Source organism: Octodon degus, unplaced genomic scaffold, assembly GCF_000260255.1.
Source record: "Octodon degus isolate 3935 unplaced genomic scaffold, OctDeg1.0 scaffold00018, whole genome shotgun sequence".
NCBI lineage: Eukaryota > Metazoa > Chordata > Mammalia > Rodentia > Octodontidae > Octodon > Octodon degus.
The window spans coordinates 14,460,285-14,485,170 of record NW_004524594.1 but is presented as its reverse complement, the minus strand read 5'-3'; the positions used below and the strand labels follow the sequence as shown (position 1 = coordinate 14,485,170).

The window sequence follows — 24,886 nt, the reverse complement described above, 5'->3', positions numbered from 1 at the left end:
GTAGTATTTGCACTTAGCATTTGTCTAATTCAACCCTAATTGGCTTCTCCTTTTCTCACAGAGGCATTTATGTTCCAAGTGGTGATTTCTTTCTGTAGATACATAGGAAGAGTCTCTCAAGTTTGATGGAGATAGACGGTTTAGTAGTGACTTAGCCATATGTATGATGTCGGAGTTTGTGCTAGCAGTTTGAGCACTAGTTCTGTGTGCCTATGAACTCAGGGCTGCTTGTTGTCCCATACCATTTTGACATGGAGAATTAATCCCATCTGTTACGCAAAGGCTACTACGTTAATGGTATTTTCTTTACAAAAATTAAAATTTTATTTTTAGCCTTTAGCTAAGGAAATTGTTCAGTAGGTACTCAGCTATTTCAAAAAACAAAACAAAAAAAAAAAACCCCAAAAATATTCATCATTAGACAACTGGAGTTTTTGCTGGTTTTATAACCTATTAAAATGGATAGGCTGTTGAACATTCCACATTCAAAAGTTTTGTAGGGTGGTGGGTTATGGGGAATCCTCAATGTTTATTTTAAAATAAATAAAATAAATTCTTGACTTTTCTCATGTGTGGTTGTGGTACATCATATTGGAAGGGTTATCTGTTTACTTTCGCAAATGAATATTTCTTTTGCTAGCACCTCCCCTTGTGTGCTTTGATTTCATCTGCCTGGGATGTACCACAACCATATGTAAGTTGTATTTTAGAGGGACAAATAAAACATTCATGGTTTGTTGGATAACCCCTAGATAACATGTGCTTACAATCCTGTGTAAGACTAAATTTGTTACTGTGTAGAAAATAGTTTCATGACATTTAGAAGTCAAACTTGAAATAAGGTGGTTTTTTTTTTTTTTGTTGTTTGTTTGTTTTAATATGAATCAGTTCAGAGAGGCGGGATGAGAGATAAACCTTCTGAGTTTGAAACTTCTATGCATTAGTACAGATGTGAATGTGTAAAGTTGTTTGTAGCTTTATTATATCTGTTTTAAGAGTTCTTTTTGAAATACTATAATTTTGTGGGGGCATTCTACATAAACTTTGTCTCAAGTCAGACCATATTTTCAAAGAAATACCTCATTGGACAGAGAACTTTTGCAGAAGACCCATCAAGATCAGAATCTTGGTACTTGGTATTTTGTATAATACTTGAATTCTTGTCTTAGGTGCAGAAATCCTTTCGTTGGGTCAAATGTGTATTTTAGCAGTTACAAGGGAATCATGGTTCCACATGTGGCTGTGGTCTCTGGGTGTAGCAAGACCATGTATAAAATACTTTGGTACAAGCACAGTCACCTCACATGGATAATGAACTTTTTAAAAAGTCTTCAGTGAAGGGAGAATGTTAGTGATTACCTTGGTCAGGGCAGTTTTGTTTCTAGATCCTAATATTCCTAAAAATATGGAAATTTTTTTTCTGATCATTGTATCTTGATATTAAAATGACTGTTTGATGTTTTTAATCAGTTAACTTCTACCAGTTATTTTGTCTCCTTATACAGCTCTGTGTAGGAGACTTGCCATTTATAGGACACATGAGAATGTGTGCTTATTAGGCGCTTTCATTGAGGTGCTCAGTTGATAACCGGGTCGTAAGTGCTTGAGGTACAGTAATTGAGCAGTGATCTTCCTTAGTGCTGTAGGAAATTTGCTCATGTTTCTCAGATATATCTAAATTAGTCGGAATGAGATACAGGTAAGCAGTGTATCTGTACACTTCATTTCGATTTCAAGCTCCTGTATCTGCATCCCACTTGAGCTCTTCCTAAGCACTTCTAGCATTTCCTAGGTTACCCTTTTATAAAGAGTCAGTTTTGCCCATGAGCTTGTCTTTTATAGAGATAATGGGAGAAGGACCTCTAGCGAAAAAAAGTTAAAAGTTACGTTTTCCTATTTTGAATTTAAAAAGGGAGAAAACTAGTAAATATCTTAACACTAGATTAAATTATATGAAAACTTGATTATTCCTCATTGTCAGGGTGATACCTCCTCTGGTTGCATGCCATCCAGCAACACTAAGTGAAGAAGTGTTCCTTGTGAGAGCAGAAAGGACCAATATGTCGGCCGATCTGAGAAGGCTAGGCTGCTTTCTCAGTCTCTGGTCCTGCTAATATTGTCCTTGAACAGCTGTTCTGAAGCCTAATTCATTTCTCCATGCAGCAGCCAACATCTTTGAATGTAGATAGTGAAAGACCAGCCATTTGTTCCTAGTTCACTGAACAGCTTCTAATGTACTTAAGGTAATAGCTTTCACTAAGTATTATTATGAAACACTTAACAATTGAACTAAGCCTTCCAAATTTGGTTATCCTTGTCTGGTACCCTGCCAAGCCCTGGGTGAGCAAAACGCTGTGGTTCAAAGACTATATACTAAAGTAGTGTGTAGATAGCGCAGCATGGACAGTCATAGAAGAGCATGACTGGTAAATGAGCTGGTCAAACTGATGAGAGACTTGAAAAGGGACAATTGCTAAGACTTGAAGATCCAGACAAAAGGGAAAAGTAGCCAAAGGTCCAGTCCTCAATGACTTGTGAATGCTGTCTGATTTAAGTGGAAAAAGTTAAGGATTAGCAGGCTGGGGAAGGTGGTATGTGTTGTCAGAGGCTGATGCAGGAGGATAAAATGGCCATCTTGGACAACTTAAAAGAGATCCTGCCTTAGAAGTTTGGAAAAGGGCTTGAGGATGTATACCTCAGTGGTGAGAGAGTTCTCGCCTAGCATGCAGAGCTCTGGGTTCAGGCCCCAGTACTATGAAAAACCAAGAAGTAGCAGAGGATTAAACAGGTAAGGGGTACTATAGTCAGCTTTGTAGCTGCATGCCGTGTTAAATTTAAGATGGGCATTGTTCAGGGTGGGGATGGTGGGTCACTTAATAAATTTGCCATTTAAACGACACACTACAATGTTGAAATGTGTGGGGTAAGCATTGTAGGAAATACATTTTTATTGAAGTAGCCCATTGTGAGAAACTACTGCAACATAAAAAGGTGTGGGGCAGTAGTGGTTAAGTACGTCCTACAGATTTCCTGTCTCAGTGGCTACTCATGAGTTGAGCATCCTTTGGTGGCTTCTGCAGGCGTTGAACGGGATTTCATCTCAGCTCTTCTCACCAGGTGATTCAGTTCCATAATTTTGATAGTTGGAATTACAGTTACTCCTAAGTATTTGTAGTTCCAGACTCATATCTCCGTACTACTCACACGTTGATTGGAGTCTCGTACTCCAAATCGACCTCGATAATGTACAGCCGCTGCTTTCCCTTCATCCGGATGCTCAGGTGTATTAATGTGGGGGCGTAAGTCCACCTGGTTCTACTTTGGCAGCTTCTTGAGTCTCTTAGCGCTCAGGACCACACTACTACCATTCTGTAACACGAAACTACAGTAACTTATGATAGCTATCTTGTTTCTCCTCTTGCCCTTGTGTGGTTCAGTTTCTGTACAGCAGCGAGAATGAACCCCTGCACAAACTGGATGTAAGTCCCCTGTCCTCCAGACTCCAGTTGCTGTCCTTAATTAAAATTAAACTGTAATTCTGGTCCATATTTCCAATATTACCGAGTTGTTTTCCTGTTAGCTTTTCTTTTGTTCACACCAGTTACACTGACGGCTTTCCCCTGGCGTTTCTGTGCACATTTTCAGCATGGGCAGGCTGCCGTATTTTCAGTGCTCATTCTACGCTGAAGTCTACTCCTGTGTCACCAGCTCGAGAGAACTTCCTTACCCGCCAGAGAAAGTGAATCGGGTCACTTTTTACTTGGATTCTTTTTCTTAATATTTAAAACTTAAAACTTTAAAAAGAGGGTTGGGGAGATAGCTCAGTAGGATAAGGACCTGAGTTCAATCCCCGGTTCCGCAAAAAATAAACCCGGTTTTTGCAAAGATGGGTAGTGTTACTGAGTACATTAAAATTGGAAGTGTCTATCTGAGGGAGTTTGAGTAAGACAATTGAGTTCGACCTCAAACGTCCACTCTTAGCCAGGAAATCAAGCAAGCCACTACATATTTGGAATTCGCTCCGGCCTCAAAGGTAACCCATATGGTTTGGAGCTGGAGGACAGTAGCTAGAAAGCACAACCCCAAGGCGAGTTTTCCGATTTTAAACACGGGCAAGGAGAGCTTGTGAAGCATTGCGGGTGGTGGGTAGGAAGTACACAGAATTTCAGGTAGGTCCACAAAGTCAAATTCTGCAGGCTGGAAGGCGAGATGGATAAAACAGGTCGGGTGGCTGAATTTTGCCAAACGAGGGGGTCAGTAAGGTTGCATTAAGTGCGGAGCCGTCGCCACTTGAGGAACCAGGCTAACACGACCATGGGGAAGCCACGTGCTGCCCCGGACCGTGGGGACACCCTTCAGCACGGCGGTAGGAGGGTGGAGGGGTGGACATTTAGGAGCCTATTTTACCCAGCGTCTGTCGCTGTAACACGGCGACCGGAAACGCACATCCGCGGTGGCGTAGTGGAGCCGCTAAGCGCCCTGCGTATCTGACGTCATCACCCGGAGACGGCGTTTAGGAAGGCCCCACGCTGCCCGCCGCAGCCGAGCGCTGGTGGCTTCGCGCCCGCGTTGTCTGCGCCTGAGCGGGACGCGTGCGGCTGAGCAGGGTGAACTGAGCAGGCGGCCAGGCATTCGCTAGGGGCAGCCTGCTGCTCCTCCCTCTTCTGCAGTCTGGTGGCCCCACGTGCTTCCGCTTAGCTGCGGGTTGGGATCTGCGGGGCTCCGGTCACAGTACGGTACGTCTTGCGCTAAGGCGGGTGATGGCTGCCGAGGAGCTGTCGCGTCCCTCCTGGGCAAGGAGAGGAGCTGGCCAGGGGACGAAGGTTCTGCCTCCCGGTAGCTGTCCTGCGCACGCCACCCCCCGCCCCGGACCCCGCTGGGCAGAGTCGTCCCTTCCCTGAGAAGCGCCCTGAAGTGCTGCTCGAGGCTCTCGAGTGCTGGGTATCTGTCCCTACCTTCTGGGAACCTCTAGCGGGGATCATCGTGGAGATTGGGTGGGTGACAGCCCTTGCCTTCTGCGGAGCTGGCCTGCAGCTCCTGGTCAGAGTGCGAGGCTTTGAACAGAGGCAGTCTGATCCTAGATACCCCCGCGCTAATTTTTTAAATTGGTGTGTGCGATACGTAATTATATTTATGATCCTTGCCTGACGGCGCACGCCTGTAATCCCAGCACTCGGAAGGCTGAGAAGCAGGATCGCTGCGAGTTCAAGGCCAGCCTGAACTCCATAGTGAGGTCTTGTCTCAAAAAGATTTTTAAAAAACTACATTCTTGGCCGGGGAGATAGCTCGGCGGTCTGAGCGCCTGCCTGGCAAGCGCGAGGACCGGGGTTGGATCCCTGGTAGTGCATACCGTGCCGGCCCCGCGCCGAGCCAGCCACCTGCCACCGAGAGCAGGCTTGGTGGCGCACGCGTGTAATCCCGTTGTTGGGGGAGGGGGCTGAGACGGGAGGATCACTGTGAGTCCTCTCGGCGTAAGGAGACCCTATACCAAATAAATAAATAAATAAATAGATGAATGCTACATTCGTTTTGGGAAGTAATTGGTTATTTAGATGTCCTTTTCTCCCCTCCTCAAGAAAGTGTTTTTGTTTTTTGCAGTACTCTTTCCAGGGCTGGGGGCGTGGTAGGCCATTGTTGTCAATGACCTACATCCGTAGCCCCCTCTCGCTCATTTAAGTAATTCACTGTGCATTTGCTCCTATTCTTTATTGTGCAGCCACATCCAGGATTTTATCTCGTTTGACAGTGTACCTAATAATGCCTAGCACTGTGTGCTGGGTGTAGACGAATAAATGAGTGAATGCAGAATAAGCATCTTAAAAAAAAATAAGCATCTTTTTTTATTGAGTTTCAAGTTAGCTGAAGGTGGGCTAAGGTGGGCACCTTCAGCCCACCTTAATCTCAGGCCCTAGACTAATTACTATAGCTGTTATTTTTGACTACTAGTTTTTTTTTTTTTTTAATGTGGAGTTGTTCCTCCTCTCTTAACTACCTCCTTGAAGGAGAAGGAAAGCACAGAGTCAAGAGCCTTATCTCATACTTCCGGGGCTCCCACAGTAGCTGCAACAAAAAGAATCCCCAGTGATTACTGGCTGCTTTTTGTGGCATCTAAGCTTCTGGCCGAGGAGGGCTTGGGAGCTGAGCTGGCCAGCAGACTGGAGAGAGCCCAGGCCTTGGGGTCACGCGGGTGTGAATGTGAATCCTGGGTCTTGTCATTTTTCTGCCGTGGGATACTTGAACTCTTTATATCACTTGCACCTAACTTTTGGGGGCTACTTGAACCTACTAGGCAAGTACAGTATCACTGGTCTGCACCCCGACCCGTGTAGTAATGCTTGAACTCTGTCTGTACAGAGGTTTCCCTTGAGGGAAACATATTTCATCATAGAAATACTTGTTTTCCTGACTTTCTTAGTAAAGCGTGAATTAAAAGATAAAAGAACACAGTGAAAATTAATCCACCACTCAAAAATAGCTACTACTTGGTCTTTTCCAGTCTCTTTTTAGAAATCTCTTCTATCTGTATATGCATTTAAAATGGTAACATTAGTCCTACCATGCTATCCTATTGTAAGCGTCAGTATTCATATCTTTTTCTGGGTTTGTGGGGTGGGGAGCAAGCATAATAACAAAACTTTCTTTTCAGAATTAAGAAACAACCAAAGTAGCATGTATAGGAGATATTTTTGAAACAGCGTATACAATTTAGGGAAGTATTTGAACTTCTCCCTGTTTATCTCTTCTATTTTGTTCCCCGTGTGTGTGTGTGTGTGTGTGTGTGTGTGTGTGTGTGTAGTATTTCTCACAGAAGAAACTATAATATTTGAATTTGTGTGTCTGATTTATTTCATTTAACATTGTGCTTCTAAGTTGTATCAACTTACAAAAGCTTCAGGTTTACCTTTATGGCAGTGTGGTACTTCCTTACGTATAAAATACATTTTCCTTATTCATTAATCTTTTTTTGGTACCAGGGATGGAACTCAGGACTTTGTTTTGCCAGGCAGGTGCTTATGCCGCTGAGCTGTCTCCCCAGTCCCTTATTCATTAATCTGTTAATGGACGTATTCACTGATTCCAAGATCTCTCTGTTGGGTTACAAATTGTGCAGCTTTAAACATGGGTATACAGATATCCTTGCAATGTATCTTTTGGGACAATACGTAGAAGAGGGATCGCTGAGTCAAATGGAATTTAATTCCTGTCTTTTGTCTGTTTAGCTCCTTGTGGCCTTTTTTTAATGTTATTTTTTGTCTTTTTGAGACAGGGTCTCACTGTACAGTTCAGGCTGGCCTTGAGCTCACTTCATAGCCTAGGCTGGCCTCTTCTCAACCACAACAAATCTCTTGCCTCAGCCTCCCAAGTGCTGGGGTTATAGACGTGTGCCACCATGCCCCAATGAAATTATTTTTAGTTTTCTAAGGAATATCCACACTGCTTTTATGTAGTGTTTAGACTGATTTATATTCCCACTAATGATGTAGAAAAGTTCCTTTTCTCCCATTTCCTCGCCAGCATTTGGTATTTGTAGGTTATGCTGTTAGCCATTCTTTCAGGAGGTAAGATGATATCTCAGTGTAGTTTTAGTTTGCACTTCTCTGATTCTGATGCGTGGTAAACCTTGAGGACCAGTGGTTCAGAGTCGTGATATTTTTAGAAGTACAACATGGGTACTAGCATCATTCCTCTTCTGCATTTATTAGTGTATATTTTTTCCAAGTAACAAGCAAAGACTCCATGGGCCACCAATGCTGTTAAATAAAGCTTCTCGTAGTGAGGATGGGCTTGTACTGAGAGCTCACTGTCTGTGATGCAGGGACCTCCGCTGCTGTGGGGTTGGCACTGTTTCCAGGGCTCTTCGATGGAGAGAGCTTGGAAGTTCTGCCTTCTGTAGATGCGCTGGCCGTCACTGGGACGGTGCTTCTGATCCTTGGGCTGTCAGGAGTGGTGTGGACAATGCCATCTTTTTTCTGGACAAAGAAACTGATGCCTTCGGGTAAAAGTTCACTGAAGGCCGAACCCAGCCCCTAGAGGGTCTTTGTTACCTTCTAGTCCGGAGTTTTCCCATGTTAGAATTGAGCTGTTGTCCTCTCAGTGGTCAAGGGTTAGTTATAAGTTGATACTTATAAATGTCTAACCCTTTTCCCGAGAGGCAGCCGACTCGTGCTCCTTACGCAGAATCTGGTGTTTTGTCCAAGAAAATTGAACTTTCTTTCTCTTTTAGTGATAGTGTGTCACCATGCTTCGGAAGAAGGTGGATAACCGGATCCGGATTCTCATTGAGAATGGGGTAGCCGAGCGGCAAAGATCCCTTTTTGTTGTGGTTGGGGATCGAGGAAAAGATCAGGTAAGGCGTGGGAGATGTTTCCTGAGTTACTCTGTCTCCTGTCTGGGAGGGTCAGCCTCTTCAAGGTCCTGCTCGTTATGGTGTTAGGCTCACTGGGCTGGCAAGATGCCTCCAAGTGGTGAGTTCTCTGAATTGAGATTCACTAGCACACAAGCCAGTACCGTTTGAACCCTGGAGGTGGTGGATTGACCACAAGGTCAAATGTGTGTAACCTAGAGTTTAGTCTCCTCCCATGTGACATTGGGTGCCACCCTTCCCTGCCTCTCTGCATTTGTCAGATGAGGTCTTGGGTGTGGTCTCTCTTGTCCCTGAGGTTCTGTGCCATTTGTCTTCGGCAGGTGGTGATTCTCCATCACATGCTGTCCAAAGCAACTGTGAAGGCACGACCTTCAGTGCTGTGGTGTTACAAGAAAGAGCTGGGGTTCAGCAGGTAAGCTCGGCCCTCAGGCGTCCCATCCCATATGCAGTTCTAGCTTGTCAGTAAATGGCAGCGAACAATTCCTTGACAGTGTTTTTAGGGAGTGATGATGTTGTTTCTGAGGACATTTTACTGGAATGGAACTGATGTTCTTTCTTTATTCCTGACAGTAAGCTTTGAACAATTTTCACATTCCGTTGCCCAGCCAGGTGCCTTGCCTTCTGATTTCTTTCTGTTTCTCTAAGCCAGTGATAGCAAGCCCCTTAGTGATAGCGAACAGCTGGCTGTGGCACTGTGCCGTAGGCTTGCCACCACTGCCTAAGCTGATCAGATGCATCGAGTGCAGGTTCCTTCAGTTGCCTTTCCTGCCTCAGCCTGACTTCGTCTTTCATTCTCCTTTCTCCTTCACAAAGGGGGCTGCATCTCATTGTGTGTCCAAGGAAACCCGCCCCCTTGGGCCTGTTCCTCATTTCAGGATCTTGTTTTTCTTCTGTTCACCCATACACACCCCTTAAATTTTCTTTATCCTATAGCTGGCTCAGCTTTCCAGATTCTCAGGAGATCACTAGCCGCCTGCCCAGCTCTGTTCCCTGGGCTAGCACTGCCGCCTTTTTTCAGCCAGCTACTCCAAAATAGAACCCTTCACACTTTCTAGTCTCCTGTGCTGCTGTGTGGCCACTGCTTCTACGGCTGTGAACACTGCTCAGAGGCGTCTCCAGAGACCACAGGCCGAGTGCCGCAGGCCCCCCCCTTTTCAGAACCCTTCCCCCAGTGTGTGTACAGCCATTGGCTGTTGCCTTGTTCTCTGAAACGCTGTGAACAGCAGGCCTCCAGCAGGAATCCATGTGAGCCCTAAGGGCATGTGTTAAGTGCTTGGGTCATTCAGGGAGCTTGGGGGCAAAGCTTTTAGCCTGGCTCTTTGCTGATCTTAGCCTCTCCCCTCCCCGTGTCTGCTCTGTGCTCTCTCACTGTGGTCAGCTTTCTGTTTTCTCCTAACGGAAAGAGCACTGGCTTTGTGTGTGCTTCCAGTCCAGCCATGTGGACCTCAGCCCAATTTCCTTGTAGAACGGTGTCCTCAAGCTGGGGCATCTCACAGTGGTGGGCAGGTGCATGGCGGCCTCTGGTGTTGCGAGGATGCAGTGGGCAGGGCTGTTTCCTCCTTTTTTTTTAATTTATGTATTTGGTATAGGGTCTCTCTACACAGCTTAGATTGGTAGTGATTCTCCTGTTTCAGCCTCCCCAGCACTGGGTTAGTAGTGTGCACTGCCACGCTCAGTTTTGGTGCCCAGCTCAGCGTACCTAGGGCAGCATACCTGGAGTGGGGCGGGGCCGGCATGGCATGCAGTACTGGAGAATGGAATCCGGGTCCTTGCACTTGCCTAAGCAGGCGCTTAGACTGCTGAGCTGTCTCCCAGGCCCCAGGGCTGCTTCTTGACAGGCTGCCTGCTCTGTGCTCGGAAGTGCTCTTCCTTCTTGGCTTCTGTGCCTGCGGACACCTCCCTCCTGAGTCTTTTCCTCTGCTTCTTGTCTCCCTCCCCAGACCTAGCAGGTCACAGGTCCGGCCTGTGAGCCTCTCCTTACCCTTTGCCCTAGAGTGTTCCTCCTTCATGTCTCCTTACACAGCCTGTCTTTGCCTGGGCTTGCACCACGCTGTGACCAACCTCCCTGATGTTAGTGCCCCTCCCACCTTCCGGCCGTCCTGTACTGAGGTCCGCTTTCAGGGCTGCCTCCTTCATGGAGCTTTTTCGGAGTGCCTCGGCTGTGCCTGTTGGCTCCTTTACCATCTTGTCCTCCTCTTAGTGTTTGTCAGTGATGCTCTTGCCTAGGGATGTAGCCAGGTTCTGTGCCGCACGTGCACACACCAGCAGTCCCAGCACTTGGAAGCCTGAGGCAGGAGGGTTCCCTTGAGTTGGAGCCCAGCCTGGGGTATGTATTGAGTTTGGGCCTGGCCTGGACTACATAGCAAGCCTGTGTCTGTCTTAGAATAAATATGAGCCAGAAGGGATAGTGGGGATTGCCTTACCCAGCTGCCCTTGTTCACAGAAGTGAAAGCCTATGGGGAAAGGGCCTTAGTTCTAGCTATTAAGTTAGAGGACTGTGGCAAAATTTCCCTGGCTTGGAGCTCTCCTGTTCTCTGTTTTTATACCAGAAAAAAAAATGGCAGTTGGATATTCAGGGTTTATAAGACCAAAAATAATTCTGAGATTTCTGAGGGATGCTTCCTTCCACTTCAGACCTTGTGCCCTCTGTCTTAGTTGTCTTAGATAAATACTGTTCTGAGGACAGGGTCTCACACTCCAGGGAGGAAGTAGCTGAAGCCAGCTAGGAGGCAGGTACACATAACTGTCAGCTCTACCATTCCCTGGTGGAGCAGCACAGTGTCGTTGAAGCACTGGTTGCGAAGGTGACTGGGTCTCCTAGGCTTGGTTGCAAGTTCTGGCTTTGGCCACATGTGAAGGTTAGAGCTTTCCATTATCTGTCTTGTCTTCTGGTCACAGAGCACAGTGGAAAATTGGCCACTCAGAATTTTCCCTGTCTCCAAGACCCATCTTCATAACCACTGTACCCCAACACCTATCCACTTCCCTTCCTCTCTAAAGGGGGAAGCCAGCTGCCCACTTTCCATGTTCCCTTGGAAATGGCCCTTTTGGTTTGAGAGGGGGATCAGTGGGCGTCTCTGGGTAACTGACTCTTATTACATGGGGGTGATTGCAGTCACCGAAAGAAGAGAATGCGACAGCTGCAGAAGAAAATAAAGAATGGGACCTTGAACATAAAGCAAGATGACCCCTTCGAACTCTTTGTAGCAGCCACAAACATTCGCTACTGCTACTACAATGAGACCCACAAGATCCTGGGCAACACCTTTGGCATGTGCGTCCTCCAGGTGGGTGACTTCTCCAGCCTGTGCTTTAAGCGGGCCTTGGGCTATCTGCTCCCGCACCATCACCGGGAGCAGTGTGCAGTAAGGAGGGAAGGTTCACGTGGAACTTCCAACCCCTAGTATTATGGGAGACTTGGCCACTTTAAAGGACACTGGGTCACCCAACCAACCTATACGGAGGAATTTTCTGCTCACATCAGTACTTGTTTAGAAATACAGAACATGCAGGGATGCACCAGCTAAGCTGTTCTATCCAGCTAAAGCTGGGACTCCTGTAACCCCAGGTTCTTACTGGCACTTGTCGAAGACTCCTCTGGTCCCTGAGCTCTGTGACTCATTCCAGAGTGCTTGAGTAGCAAAAAAACACTGTGGGGCTCCGCTCCTATATATATATATATTTTTTTTTTTTTTCAAAAAGAAAAACCTCAAGTTTATGCACAGATTCACTTTTCTGAATGTATTTAGTACATTCACGTACTATGACAGTGATTATGTAACTTACAAAACATGTCACAAACTACAAATGAAAGGGAAGAAGTCAGCAGAAGAAGCTGTTTTTCTTTCTGCATTTCAGTGTGCTCTCTCATGCTCTGCTGGCCTGCATCCTGCTGTGGAGGCCAGAGAAGAGAGTATTTTGCTTATTCTCTACCTCTGGGAGAGCCTCGGCTTTGTCGTTCTTTGGTGGAGTGTTCTGTCCACAGCCATTACCGGTTGCTGGACCCCCAGGCTTTTAGCTGTGGCTCCCCCACGTGGCACATTTGGGTTTTGATAGGTTCCTCTCATGAATATGAGATGCTTCTGAAATTCAAGTGTGATTTATTGAAATTTAGAAGACTTGCTTTCAATAGGATCTTATTGGGGATTATTAGAAACATTTTTGATGTAAACTCTGGCCTACTTAGTGGCTGAGCTCTTCTGTAGCATCCCTAACAAAGGGCAGGGAGAGAAGGAGGTTGTGTGTGTGTGTGTGTGTGTGTGTGTGTGTGTGTTTCCTGGTGAGTTGGGTAGAAGGTATGTTTTTGAGTTTGTGCTGTAAAGCCTTTTCTTTCTTTCCTTATTTTTTGTTTTGAGACAGAGTTTTTGCTCTGTAGCCTAGATTGGCCTTAAACTTGCAGCCCTCCTGTTTCAGCCTCCCAAGTGGGCTAGGATTGTAGGCATGTACCAGGTACCCCTAGGGACCCCATGCTCGGCTTGAGGCCTTTTCTTTGCCTTACCGTTGGTTAAGCATCCCTGGGAGTGTTCTTCACATGGGGAGCCCTTCCTAATGAGGTCTCCTTCTTTTTTAGGACTTTGAAGCCTTAACCCCCAACTTGCTGGCCAGGACTGTGGAAACAGTAGAAGGTGGTGGGCTGGTGGTCATCCTCCTGCGAACCATGAACTCGCTCAAGCAGCTGTACACAATGACCATGGTAAGCCTCTTTGTTTTATAAAACTTTTATGGGGTTTAGATCAGTTTGGTTTTGGTATAGTGCTCTTTTTTTAATATGTATTTAATACAGGGTCTCACTATGTAGATTGGACTTGTAGTGATCCTCCTGTTTTCAGCCTCCCAAGAGCCGAGATTACAGGCGTGTACCACCGTTCCCAGTCTCAGTTGCTGTCTCAGTGCACCAGGGGGCAGGGCTGGCACAGCCCGCCGGGGATTGAACCCTGGTCCCTGTGTCTGCCTAAGCAGGCACTTTAATCCGCTGAGCTATCTGGCCAGCCCTTGGTGTAGTGCTCTTTCTTGGAAGATTTCCTATTGCAGTTAGCTCCAGTAGTGGTCAGTACAGCCTCTGGTGAAGGAGTTCTTGCAGTTGTTACAGCAAGCCAAGTGTGGTGGTGCATGCCTGTCATCCCAGCCCTTGGGAAGCTGAGGCAGGAAGATTGTTGCAAGTTGAAGACCAGCCTGGGCTACACGGTGAGCTCAACTAAGCAGCATACATAGACCCTGTCTCGAAAAATCAAAAAGACAAAAAAAAAAGGTCACTGCAGAGGAATCTTGGGCTCTAAGTGTGCCTAAGAGTCTGAATTTCACTCCTGTTTTGAGGTATTTATACACTTGACAGTGGTGACGTTCAGTTAAGGTGCAGCTTTGTGTACTTGAATTTTGGAATGCTCTTCTGCAGAGGCCTAATGTATATTTTGCCGAAGAAGGACCAGACTTACAGACTTGTTCACTAGCCTTTGTCCCAGGGACCGTGAAGGGATATTTGCCACTCCAAGTTTGCCAAGGGTTTTGGCTGTGGTAGTTTAAGAGAAGTAGTTTCCTCCCCAAAACAAAGGCACTTTGGCGGAGGCCGTGCTGAGGAGTGGGGGTAGAAGTAGGCTTGGAGTCTTGCCTGTGGCCCAGGGATTCAGGAGTGGTGTTAGGACTGGCCACAGGGTTTATTAAGCTGAGTGCTTTTCTAGTGTGATGTACTTGCCTTGAATCTTGGGTTGCTTCTTGTCACCACTGCTCCTGCCAGCTTTTTCCTTCAGCCCATCCAGCCTCTTCAGGTGTGCCCAGCACGTCCCCCAGGGCCTTGCCACTTGCTCTTCCCACTGGAGTGCCTTTCTTGGGATGGCAACATGACTTGCATCCTTGTGCATTCAAGCCCTTCGCCCACCCCATGTCCCCTATCAGTGTGGTCGTCTTTGTTTGGAACAGGTGGCTCCACCCGTTGCTCCTTAACCTACTTTATTTTTCTTCAGAGAGTATTTGACAACAATAGAAGTTACACATCTGTCTTCTTGTACTAGTCTCAGAACCTTACAGGAACAGGGGCCTGGTTTGCTTAAAGATGTATTCCTAATCCTGAGGCGAGTGCCTGGTATATAGTGAGCACTTACTAGATGATGTTACAAATAAATGACTTTGTGCTCACATTGTTTATCATTCTCCCTGTTTCTGGGAGGCCTTATTTGCTGTCACCGCACTGTATATTTCCTTTTAGTATTTGCCAAAATTTGCATTTATTTGCTCATTTATCTTCCTCCAACAGTTGGACTGTATATAAGCTCCATGAGAACAGAAGTGCTTTGTTCACCAGTGGATATGCAGGGTCTTACTCAGTTTCTTGTCCCGGGGACACAACCCCTGACATCCACGACTTAAAAGGGGTTTAGTTGGACTTGTGTGTTTAATCCATGTTTAGCTGATGCCAGGGCAGGAAGGCGCAGTGGGAGGGTCCTGGCAGCCAGGAACTAGTGAAAGGAGGGGCTGGGGAAGGAGATAGGCCTTCCCAGGTCCTACCCAGAGACGCACCTCTACGCAGGTCCCCTTACCTAATGGCGCGTTCAGCTTTATAGCCCCCGAGCTTCAGTCACCTTCCAGAGCTGCACTAGTGCCTGAATCCTTGGGGTGGGGGTGGGGCATTCTTTTTAAAAGTTTTTAAATTTTTTTGAGGCAGGGTCTTGCTACGTAGTCCACGCTGGTCTGGAACTCACTATGTAGCTCAGGCTGGCCTCGAACTTGCAGCTGTAATCATCCTGCCTCATGGGGGCATTCTTGACCAAACGACAACCATCCTGTGTAGCGCACTGATGAGCACACATACTCCACTGCGTTAGGCTACCAGATAAAATGCAGAAAATGTCAAAGATGAACTAAGGGAAGATTATCAGGGTAAGAAACACTACATCTGCAGTCTGATCCTGTTTCCAGAAAAGAGGGTGTGACCCTGGCACTGCTGCAGGTCCGAATGGATTCTGTTTCCTGCAGGATTGCTGACAGCTCCTTCGACAGTCTGTGTTTGGACCCGGGACCTCAGCACTGTTTGGGTGCCCTTGTTAATGGATGTTGTCTCCTTTTTCTTAGGACGTGCATTCCAGATACAGGACGGAGGCCCATCAGGACGTGGTGGGAAGATTTAATGAGAGGTACTGAAGGCCATTTCTCGGTCTCCTGTCGGAGAGCCTCGGGGGTGTTTTTATCTTGGACCCAGTGAAGCCTTCACCTTTGTAGCAGGGAAGGTCGTAAGGGTCCCCACAGGCTGAGGCTCTTGACAACAGCCACAGCTGTAACGCTCACTGGACGTGCTGAGAGGGCCGGAAGTTGGGGCCGGGGCAGGTGGAGCGTCGTGCTGCCACCTTGGCCTTAGCTAAGTCCTTCTCCTTCGCTGGCTTTTAGCTTATTCGTAGGGCTGGATACCTGTATTGCTGTTTCCTCACAGACACCACTCCTTCAAGAGGAGCCTTATGAAGAGAGGGTTTTTAGGTTAGATATGTCCGGGAGGTGCTGGCACTGTCGCTTATGAAAGTCAACTAGCCTGTTGTCTCTGAAAAGTTTTCAGCGGCCGTTAGCTGCTTAATTTATCTGATTGTTTCCTAAATTTATTTTACTGCAGGGCTCTCTTTTAGGGCCTACCAGTTAGCAGTCTGTGAAACAGCGTGAGCGCTTGGACCTACGTTGGGTTCTGGTGAACCAGAATGCTTTGCCCTTGGGATATTTGGGACATTGGGAGATAGTTTTGATGCTGTGACTTTTGAGGTGGTTGGGAGGAAGCCGCTGGCATTGGATGGGTAGAAACCAGGGTTACTGCTAAAAAGAATTACTTGGTCTAGAATGTCATGGTGCCGAGGTTTAGAAGTCTGGGCCTTGGAGAACCCAGCAGCCTTTCTGATTTTAATGGCCCATTACACTTTGGCTCGACAGAATAAGGAGGGCAGGAGGAGCAGCTGCTGACGACCTAAAGCCTGTGGAAGTAGGCAAGGCCCTTACCTTGCAGCATGGGATTTGAATTCTGTAGCCAGTTTATGTTTTTCTGTATACAAGAACCTTGGTTATATTTCCTTGGGGAACTTTTCTTCTCCCCTTGCTTTTTTCTTGCTTTGTGTGACAGCAGGTAAACTCATCTATGTCTGTAGGGTTCCCTGTGTGACTGGTCAACATGTGTGGCATGGATTCGCAGTCGAGCCCTAGAGGATATGGGAGGGGCCATGAGTTAGTGTCAGTTGTGTACCGTAGGGCTGTAGGCAGGTTCTTGGGTTTTCTGACTGTTAAATAAGTTTGTTCAGGTGCGCTGGAGAGAGGCCTGAGGCTGGTTCTGGCCTGTTCTGGCTTTCTTAGAGACATGTGGGGCTCAGTGGTTTTCCTGAATAAAGCCCCTTCACTTCTGCACTCCTGTGCAAACACTGCTTGTCCTCCCTGACAACTCACTCCAGAGGTTGTGCCCTTCAGGTTCATCCTGTCTCTGGCGTCGTGTAAGAAGTGTCTCGTCATCGATGACCAGCTCAACATCCTGCCCATCTCTTCCCACGCGGCCAGCATTGAGGCCCTACCCCCACAGGCCCCGGTGAGTGGGGGTCCTAGGCCCGAGGCCAGGGTTCTCTCTGGGGACCATGGCAAACCTCTTCTCTGTGGCAGGATGAGAATCTCAGTCCTTCCGCTCTGGAGCTGCAGGAGTTGAAAGAGAGCTTGCAGGACACACAGCCTGTGGGCGTTTTGGTGGACTGCTGCAAGACCCTGGATCAGGTGAGTGTGGGCACAGCATGTCACCACCCTGGTTGAGGGTACAGGACAGCACAAGGACGAGGCAGCATACAGAAAGGAACAGCAGCACATTAAGGCCCAACATTCCCCTGCTTGCATGGGGAGCTGGCTCCAGGAGGTGGGTGGATTATATTTAAAGAGGAAACGCCTTCCTGCTTTTTCATGCAAGGGTAATGTGTCCGGTTCCTCAGATTGCTACACTTGGCTGATGTGCATGTTTTTGCTTAGAGCTGGCTTATTTAAGTGTGAGAGGAGCATGTGGCCACTTGTTCTCGCTTCCACCTTAGCGTGCTCCTGCTGAGGGCCGTGCAGCTCTGTACCTGGGCTTTGATGTGAAAGGCAGGCTGGGCAGGACCTGCTCAGCCACACTCTGGGCTTGCAGAGGTGGCTAGCGCAGTGGGTTCAGGACTGATGGTGGCCAGCCTGTGCTGCATGGCCCAGAGGCCTCCCAGCTGCCAGGGGTGTTCAGGGTTCTGGTGAAGCCTGAGCTATAGCTGTGGTGACACTTCCCAGTGCCGCACTGGGTCCCATCAGGCTGCTTCCCTTGTCCTGGAAATGGAATCACCAGCTGCAGAGCTGCTGGTGTAGGTGGTGTGGGACACTTCTGGTGTCGTCTTTGTCGCCAGCGAGAGGGAGAGGAAGGATGTGGGAAAGGCAAAGCGGAGGTGAGGATGCAGACCTTACTAGTGATACTGTATTGTTTTGTTTTTTCTGTATTTGGTACAGGGTCTCACTACGCAGCTTGGACTCAGTGACTCCCCTGTTTTCAGCCTCAGCTCTGGGGTTATAGGCATGCACCACCATGGTCGGCTCAGTGTGCCGAGGGGCGAGGCTGGCGCCCCATGTGGTGCTGGGGATCAGATCTTGGTCCTTGCGCTTGCCTAAGCAGGTGCTTAGTTCACTGAGCTATCTCGCCAGCCCGTGTAATGTTATTTTAAGAAAGTGGCCATGCAAATCAAACAAAAAATAAAAACTAAGTACAAAAGAGTATAATGTATGAATGATTGTTCCACTTGGCAGCGCTACCCTGCAGGGCTACTATTAACAGTTTATTATGTGTCCTTCTGGAGCTTTTCTCATGAATATGAATGGATATGTACACATGTTAGTAAGGTATCACACTCTTCAGGGTCTAAATGGTCCTGTTTTACTGGTATAAACAGTACCATTAGGATGTCCTCACACATACACCTGTGAACAAGACAGCTTGGAGAAGTTTCCCGGAGAGGACTTGCTGGGGCAGAGGCTCGTCACACAGGGCTGTGCGTGCGGCCTGTCCCACTGGGCAGCTTGTACACTGGTAATATAAGCTGGTGGAGACATGCTGAGTGGGTGCCACAGCAGTTGGTAGTGTATGCAGATGGCCTTGTCCCTGCGGCCTTGTCCCTACTGGGAATGGTTGTACGTTGTCCTTACTGATCTGTTATGGGACCATCAGATTGCTATTTTGTTGCCCTGATTATGAGCGAAGCAGGTACGTTCTTCATCTGTTGTGTCTGTGTTAGGCTTTTTATTGATGAACCAGTCTGCTCGTGCCCCTTGCCTACTAACTGGAGTTTTGACTTCTATTTTTATTTTAAAACATTATTTCAGAATACATTTTAGCCTAGATTGTCCCCTTCTGTTACATCAATGGAATTTTCTGGTTATGTTTTATTGGCCCAGCTTCTCAGTCTAAAACAGAGCATTTAAGGAAGGCAGGCCAGGATGAGTAGCACCTGGTCCTCTTTTTGTGTTTCCATTGGGGGAGACTAGCTTCCCGGAACCTGCTCCCCCTTTTCTGTCTTCCTGGGCCTGCATCGCTTAAGCGTCTCAGTAGTGTCACTGTCTTGGTGGGTGAGGCGCCCTCTCTAGGACCAGACAGCCCAGGCTGGACCATCTGGTCTTCTTCCCTGTTGGCTTCCACAGTACCCCTCTCCTTCAGCCACTTAGAGGGCTAGGTACTCTGCAGGGCGCTGGGATGGCATCAAATGAAGGACACCTACTTCGTGGAGTATGCTTTCCAGTGGATGGGACAGGGAGGAAAGTAGCAGATCGCGGTGTAGTGGAAGCTGTACAGTGGGGCAAAAGCAAAGATCAGCAAGAGAGATGGGGTGCCAGGATGAGGGTGCTGGTGTTGAAATGGGGCTGGGAGCCCTCATTAGAAGCTGAAGTTTGAGCAAAGCCTTGAGGGGTTGAGGTCCCCGTCCCCCCCCAACCCCCCCAGTGAGGGCTGAGGCAGCCTGCAGCTCTCTGGTGTTCAGGGCAGTAATGAGGCCTGTGGGCAGAGGGAAGGGGCAGACATCCCAGAGTCCAGGCTGGTGCTGGAGGGATTGTGAGAGTTGGGACTGAAGGTTTCTGTGTGGTCTCTGCACAGTGCCTAAGGTATCCCTTATTTGTGAAAGGACCCTTTGGCTGCTGAGCTGATTATAGGCTGTGAGGATTGGAGCAGAAGCTTCTGAGCAGAGGTAGAGGGCCAGGGCAAGGACTCTTTTGAAGGCATTGCCCATAGGGTTTGTAATGCATCAGGGATAAGGTAGAAAATGGAGGAGGACACTTGGTCTAGACCATGGGACCCTTGTCTAAGATAGGGAAGATGGTAGGTGGGGAGGCTTGGGGTCAGGTGATGTTAAAGTTGGAGTTGTGTGTTGTGTGGTAGAACTGTGCTGGAATTGAATGTGTGGACAGTGATCTGGTATGTAGGAAAGGGCTCTGGAGCAGAGGTGTCACCCTGAGAGGTCTGGCTGTTGCTTAAGGCTTGACACTGAGAGGAGTGATGACCAAGGAGTGGAGGCCCAGGGGTGAGTGGTACTTTCTGGTCCAAGAGAAGGCTCCTGCTTGCTCAGTCTTGGTACCAGCCTGGCCTGTCCAGGAATGGCAGTAAGTTACCGAACTAGGCCTTCCTCTGGGCTTGCCTAATATATTTCTCTCTGCACAGGCCAAGGCTGTCTTGAAATTCATTGAGGGGATCTCGGAGAAGACCCTGAGGAGTACTGTTGCGCTCACTGCTGCCCGTGGACGGGGAAAATCTGCAGCCCTGGGATTGGCTATTGCTGGGGCAGTGGCATTTGGGTAAGGGGGTCTGACTTCCCATCTTTGTTTATTTCTCTGACACAAAGTCTTGGTATGTAGTTCAAGCTGGCCTTCTACTTTGTAGCACAGGTTGGGCTTGAACTTAGTGATCCTCCTGCCTCAGCCTCCCAAGTGCTAGGATTACAGGCATGCACCGGTTCCATTCTCCAGTTTTAAAAACTCTGGGCTGGGCAGGGAGAGTATGCAGGATGTGGGGTTGGGAGACCAGCAGACCTGCTCCCAGGTTCCTCAGTCACTGACATTTCTCTAGGTCTTGGTGCCTACCTGGGAATAGCAGCACTGTTTGCCCCAGACGACCCACAGGTGCGGTGTGAGTGTCCACACACGCACACGTGCATACACTCCCTGGCCTTTATATTCACTGTACGATGTTGAATAATGCAAAAGCAAAGAAATGGAGTAAGAAATATAAAAATGCAGGACAGGGATGTGTGTGAGAGCTTTGCTGACTTGGTGATCTCACGACCCTGATTAATAAGAGATCTCGCATGTCACTAAGGAGCTGCCTTCCAGTGTGTCGTCACTTTGTTTTTTCCCCTGGCTGAAAGATTGAGGCAGCTGCCCAGAGAGTGTGCTCTGCAGCTCTGCGGTCATGCAGCAGGCTACAGTTGGCCATCTGCTCCTGTACATGTTATCTCCCCAGGCTCTCCTTTTTGTTCTGGCCATTTAATAGGTGAATAAAGTAGGCCCAGGGCCTTCCAGTGAGTGACCCAAGGCCCCCCGCAAACATTGCTGGCAGAGCTGGGCCTGAGTGCAGCTCATGGCCCCTGGCCCTTGGCCCTTCTGCTGCTCCAGCTGTGCTGCGCAGCCTCTTGGCTCAAGTGTCCTGTGCATTTAGCCAGGTTCCTAGGTAGGCTTGGCCTGACGCCTGACGGAGCACCCAGGGTAAGCGGTTTGAAAACCTCAGCACACTTGTGACAGGTGCGCGGCCCTTCCTCTCGTCAGGACGCTGCTTTGGGATGGTGTGCTAGTTGTGCACACTGAAGGAGTTGTTCTCACGGTGCCTCAAAGTGCTTAGGGTCACAGATCCTGGTTGATAGGGGCGGGGACTGCACTTGGTTAGTGTTATCCCTGCCTTGGAGGGAAGAATATATTTTACTAGGTTTCTCTAAAATGCCCTAATGTAAAAAAAAAAAGCCCTGATTTCTTAACAGTCCCCCCTTTTCTCTCATCCTCCAGGTACTCCAATATTTTTGTTACCTCCCCAAGCCCCGATAACCTCCACACTCTGTTTGAATTTGTATTTAAAGGATTTGATGCGCTGCAGTATCAGGTAGGGAATTAGAGTAAGACTGTCTTCTGACTTTCGGTGCTGGGTTTAAATCCAAGTGGTCTTTGGGATGCTTGCTTATTTTATTACTGAGTTTCTAAAGCTTGTCATTGGCTTGCCATTTCCCCCACCAGGAGCACCTGGATTATGAGATCATTCAGTCTCTGAACCCCGAGTTTAATAAAGCAGTGATCAGAGTGAATGTCTTCCGAGAGCACAGACAGACCATTCAGGTGAGGCTCGTCTCCAACCCTGGCTCTGTGCTTTGCTGGCCTGCTGTGTGTCTCTGCTGTGGGGTCTTTCTGGGTTCTTTAGACCATGGTGGTGGTGTATACGAACACAGTTGTAGTATTTCAGCTTTTCTTAAAGAAAAACATTGGAACAAGACAACTGTGTGTAGTCTGATTGACAAGTTAGTTTTATCCCTCACGTATGGACCAACTGGGGTTGGGTGTATGCCTGTGAACAGAAAATCAGTGCTCTGCGGGTTTTGAAATGGCACATCTGTAACTAGAACAGTAACTTCATCATCTGAAAGAAAGAAAGAGCTTTGCAAAATGTTCTCTGAATCTTGGTTGTTTAGCCAGTGGCCCATTTTCCTTTTGAAATAGCGTTTTTCCTGGAAGCTCCATAAATCTCCAGAATTCTAAGCCAAATGTTCTGTACTTGTCCAAAGGCTGCAGTTTTGTTCCCTCTCCAGGAGGCATCATGTGACAGGTTTACCGAAGGGACTGAGACAAACAGGCTCTTAGTGCAGTGGGCTCATTGGCTCTCCTGGAGGGGGATGGGGCAGGGAGGAGCTGTGTGGGCTTGGCAGTGGCCTTGGACTCTCACCTGTGAGATGTTCCTGTCACAGAGGTCTGTCCTTTACCAGAGAACCCAGATAGTGAGTGGCCTTAAGGGGTTCTGCCTTTAAGGATCTTACTGGGTCGCTTTCTAGAATCTCTCATTCTTCCCATGTCTTCCCACTCTTGCCTGATTTCCTCAGCTGAAAGGAGGAAAGACTGATGTTGGTTGGGGGGATGAGGGCTGGGCTGCAGGCTGTGAGACAAGAGAGACCAGTTAAATTCACCAATGAAAGAAGGAAAACATTTCCCTGAAATTACCCTGGCTGGGCCCTTGCTCCTTTTGAATTTGTCATTGTCTTCTTTTTTTTGTTTTTGTGGTACTGGGTATTGACCTCAGGATCCTGAGCTTGCCAGGCAAGTGCTTATTCTACTGTGCTATCTCCCCAGGTCCCTCCTCTTGAATTTGTAATCAAGTGTCTTTTCACATTACCAGTCCTTTGTCTCCAGACTAAATGCGGGGAAGAGGTGATAACCAAATGTTATTTTGTTGTTGTTGTTTTTTAATTCTTTTTTGTTTTTATGTATTTTAATATAGTACATGGTCTATAGGGTCTCACTACACAGATTGGACTCAGTGATCCTCCTGTTTTCAGCCTCCCAAGTACTGGGATTACAAGCACGCACCACCACGCCCAGTCTCAGTCTTAGCCTCATCTCAGGGTCCTGGGGCGGTGCTGGCACGGCACGCCAGAGATTGAACCGCTGTCCCTGCATCTGCCTAAGCAGGCGTTTTAGTCCACTGAGCTATCTGGCTGGCCCTTGTTGAAGTGGTTTTATGGGACTTCATGGATGTTCCTCTGCAGCCTCTTCCCCTTGCTGACAGGGAGACAGGAGGAGGATTGTTACTAAAAGCAAGGACTGCCTTACCTGCTGCTAGGAAATTCTTGTTGAGTTTATCCGTTGTTCAGTTTCTCCTCTGGAGGGCACGTGTTCTGCCGCCAGCAGCGAGTGGAGCTGCCACCTCCATGACCATCAGCTTCAGAGCCAGCAGTATGGTTTGTGATGACACTCCGCAGGAGAGCTCAGCAGCCAGCAGGGCTCAGTTGCCTGGTGCTCAGTTTGAGATGTGGGCATGTTTTGTTTGATGTTTTGGGTTTAGGGGTCATTTACTGTTTTGTTGAGAGAACATGAGCGTCAATTGAAGTCTCTTATCCTGCCCATTCCCTTCTTTTTTTTTTTTTTTTTTTTGCGGAACTGGGAATTGAACTCAGGCCCTTGCACTTGCCAGGGAAGCGCTTATTCCACTGAGCCATCTCCCCGGCCCCTGCCCATTCCCTTCTGTCACTCTCTATAGGTAACTTCTGATTTTGAGGTTGATGTTTCTTTTCAGTTATATTACTTTTATCCATAAGCAGTAGCTTACTAATCTTCCATCAGCTTACCTTTTTCAAATCTGGTTTTCAAATTTGTACAGAATGGGGGCCTGGCCCTAGCTCAGTTCTTTAAGTGGTTGCTTCCACAAAGCTGTCAGCCTCAGGTTGCTGTAGTTCGATCCCCACAACACTCCTGCCCTGAAGGCATTCAAGGAGCAAAAAAAAAAAAAATTCTTGTTCCAAATTTGTACAGATTAAAGTGTATATAGCTGGATGATTTCATTTTTAAATACCTCATGAATGAAAGAGGACTTTTTGTTGTTGTATTTTGTTTTTTAAATTTTATTTATTTGTGTGTGTGTGTGTGTGTGTGTGTGTGTGTGTGTGGTCAGCTCAGCCCACCAGGGGCGGGGCTGGCTGGCATGTAGTGCTGAGGGATTGAACCACGGTCCCTGTGCTCTGCTAAGCTTGTTCTAAGTAGGTGCTTTAGACCACTGAGCCATCTCACCAGCCCTTGTATTTTTAAAGAAGGGTCTACAGGGTGTTGAGGGTCTCACTACGTAGATAGGATTCGTAGTGATCCGCCTGTTTATAGCCTCCCAAGTCTCCCAAGAGCTGGGATTACAGGCACGCGCCACCTTTCTTGGTCTCAATTGCCTTCTCAGCTTGCCTCTCGGGGTGGGGCCAGCAGGGCAGGCTGGGGATCAATCCCCTGGCCCCAGCTTCTGCTTGTAGGCACTTTAATCTGCTTCAGCTATTTGGCCAGCCCTGAGGACTTTTGTTTTTAGAAGTAGAATTTTTTTTTTTTTTTTTTTTTTTGGCACTGGGGATTGAACTCGGGACCTTATGCTTGCCAGACAGGCGCTTATGCCACGAACTATTTTCCTGGCAGAATTGTTGGGTTTTAGAGGTGCATAAATCTCCGGCTTTCTTGACTTTCTGTCATTCTCCTTTAAAGCAGGTCCTGTTCTCTTCATCCTAGCAGTCCTAAATTTTTATTTCCCCCAATCTTCACCAGTGCTGGGTGCTTTACAACACTTTTTGTCTGTCAGCCTGTGAAATGGGATCTCCTTTTGTCTTTAGGGTTTCACTGATTATTCATAGTTGAAGCACCTTTTGTTATGTTAATTGGCTATTCATATTTCCTCTTTTAGAAGACTTCTTTTTTTTTTTCCTTTTTCTTTCTTCTTCTTTTTTTTTTTTTTTTTTTTTTTGTGGAACTGGGGATCAAACTTAGGCCCTTGCACTTGCCAGGGAAGCGCTTATTCCACTGAGCCATCTC

General features: G+C 47.6%; 1 protein-coding gene across 2 annotated transcripts in view; it reads left to right on the top strand.

Annotated features, from left to right (window-relative positions):
- The first annotated feature begins 4,513 nt into the window (after positions 1-4,513).
- The window catches only part of Nat10 (N-acetyltransferase 10), a 36,344-nt gene continuing 15,971 nt past the window's right edge, over positions 4,514-24,886 (top strand). Inside the window, exons 1-11 of one of the 2 annotated variants that reach the window (XM_004627059.2) lie at positions 4,514-4,736; positions 8,225-8,347; positions 8,686-8,777; positions 11,481-11,652; positions 12,936-13,058; positions 15,428-15,489; positions 16,790-16,904; positions 16,976-17,083; positions 20,019-20,152; positions 21,353-21,446; positions 21,578-21,676. In XM_004627059.2, the coding sequence (XP_004627116.1) occupies positions 8,240-8,347; positions 8,686-8,777; positions 11,481-11,652; positions 12,936-13,058; positions 15,428-15,489; positions 16,790-16,904; positions 16,976-17,083; positions 20,019-20,152; positions 21,353-21,446; positions 21,578-21,676 (1,107 nt within the window). In that variant the 5' untranslated portion in view covers positions 4,514-4,736; positions 8,225-8,239. The other variant, XM_023710653.1, reaches the window with a different exon arrangement.